We start from the raw sequence: 1,629 nt of genomic DNA, 5'->3' as shown, positions 1-1,629 counted from the left end.
AAAAAAAAAAAAAAATTCTAATCACCTTTTTAAAAGTGTAAAACAGAAAATAACTCATAGCACATTTTTTTTCAACTTGTTATATAAATTTTTATTATTCCAACATGTAATCAATATAAAACATGATTGGTGAGATATTTTGCCTTCTTTTGTGTTTCACTGACAGCCCATCTCAGTTGGCACCCGCCACATTCAGGAGTGTTGTGGGGCTGGCGGCTGCCTTACTGGACAGCACATTCCGGAGGTGGGAGGTGGCTTGGGGAGGTCAGGCTACTCATGGTCTCTCTGTTTCTGTCCACTCAGCCGCCCCGTGGTGCCTCCTTTGATCCCACCAAAGATCCCAGAAGGGGAGCGCGTGGACTTCGATGTAAGTGACAGAGACCCCCTCCCCAGGTGCAGTTGCTAGTCCTTAAGGGGACTTTGTGCCAATCATGAAAAGGTGCCGTGCAGGTACACGCCTGTAATCCCACCCAGTACGGTGGTAGGCTGAGGTGGGCAGATTACTTGAGGTCGGGATTTCCAGACCAGCCTGGTCCATATGTTGAAACCCCATCTCTACTAAAAATACAAAAATTAGCTGGGCATGGTGGCATGCACCGTCATCCCAGCAACTCGAGAGGCTAAGGCAGGAGAATCACTTGAACTTGGGAGGTGGAGGTTGCAGTGAGCCGAGATTGTGCCACTGCACTCCAGCCTGGGTGACGGGAGGAAAACTCCATCTGAAAAAAAAAGGCACTGGTACCAACTCCCTTCTTTGGGAAGCCTGTCCTGTCCTTGGAGGAGCTGACTAGTGTCAAAACACGAGGTGTTGCTGCCACCTGCTGGACACCGTCCTGGGAAACGGTCCAGTTCATCCAGCATCCGGGAGGCGCTGGGAGGCTGCTGCCCTCTCCAGGTCTCCCAGGACAGGCTCCCCGTGTGTCCTGCAGGACATCCACCGCAAGCGCATGGAGAAAGACCTGCTGGAGCTGCAGACACTCATCGACGTGCATTTCGAGCAGCGGAAGAAGGAGGAAGAGGAGCTGATCGCCTTGAAAGAGCGCATTGTGAGTGGAGAGTCCGGGTTCCCCCCACTCTTCCTCACTCCCTGTGGATCCCTTGCATCTTGGGAGAGGCAGAGAATCATTTTCCTTCTAGCATAGAACTGAGCCTGAGGCTTTTGGGGATTTACCCAAGCCAGCGGCCACACTCCAACCTGTTTATCTCCACTCTTAGCCTACTCTGGGGTGGGATGACTTGGGGAGACATGCCTGCACCCCCTTATTCTTCTCCATTTCCCAGGAGCGGCGCCGGTCGGAGAGGGCAGAGCAACAGCGCTTCAGAACTGAGAAGGAACGCGAGCGTCAGGCTAAGCTGGCGGTGGGTGCCTCCCCTGGCCTCAGGCTAAGCTGGCCTCCCCTGGCTTGGGAGCCCAAATGTTACTTCTTCAGCTGCATGCCCCATTGTATTATTAATTAATTTATTTATTTATATTATTGATTTATTTGGAGACAGGGTCTCGTGCTGTCACCCAGGCTGAAGTGCAGTGCCATGGTCCTAGCTCACTACAGCTAGGACCTCCCGGGCTCTAACGATCCTCCCACCTCAGCCTCCAGAGTCGCTAGGACTACAGGCACGCGCCACTCTGCC

General features: G+C 52.7%; 1 protein-coding gene across 1 annotated transcript in view; it reads left to right on the top strand.

Moving 5' to 3' along the window:
• TNNT1 (troponin T1, slow skeletal type) overlaps positions 1-1,629 on the top strand; it is an 18,125-nt gene that overhangs the window by 6,837 nt on the left and 9,659 nt on the right. Inside the window, exons 7-9 of the mRNA XM_037745048.1 lie at positions 304-367; positions 930-1,046; positions 1,282-1,363. Of these exons, the coding sequence (XP_037600976.1) occupies positions 304-367; positions 930-1,046; positions 1,282-1,363 (263 nt within the window). The remainder of the gene's footprint in view (positions 1-303; positions 368-929; positions 1,047-1,281; positions 1,364-1,629) is intronic.

The sequence above is a fragment of the Cebus imitator genome, unplaced genomic scaffold (genome assembly GCF_001604975.1).
Source record: "Cebus imitator isolate Cc_AM_T3 unplaced genomic scaffold, Cebus_imitator-1.0 Scaffold190, whole genome shotgun sequence".
Taxonomy (NCBI): domain Eukaryota; kingdom Metazoa; phylum Chordata; class Mammalia; order Primates; family Cebidae; genus Cebus; species Cebus imitator.
The sequence above is the reverse complement of the archived record's forward strand: the minus strand, read 5'-3'. Positions and strand labels throughout refer to the sequence as shown.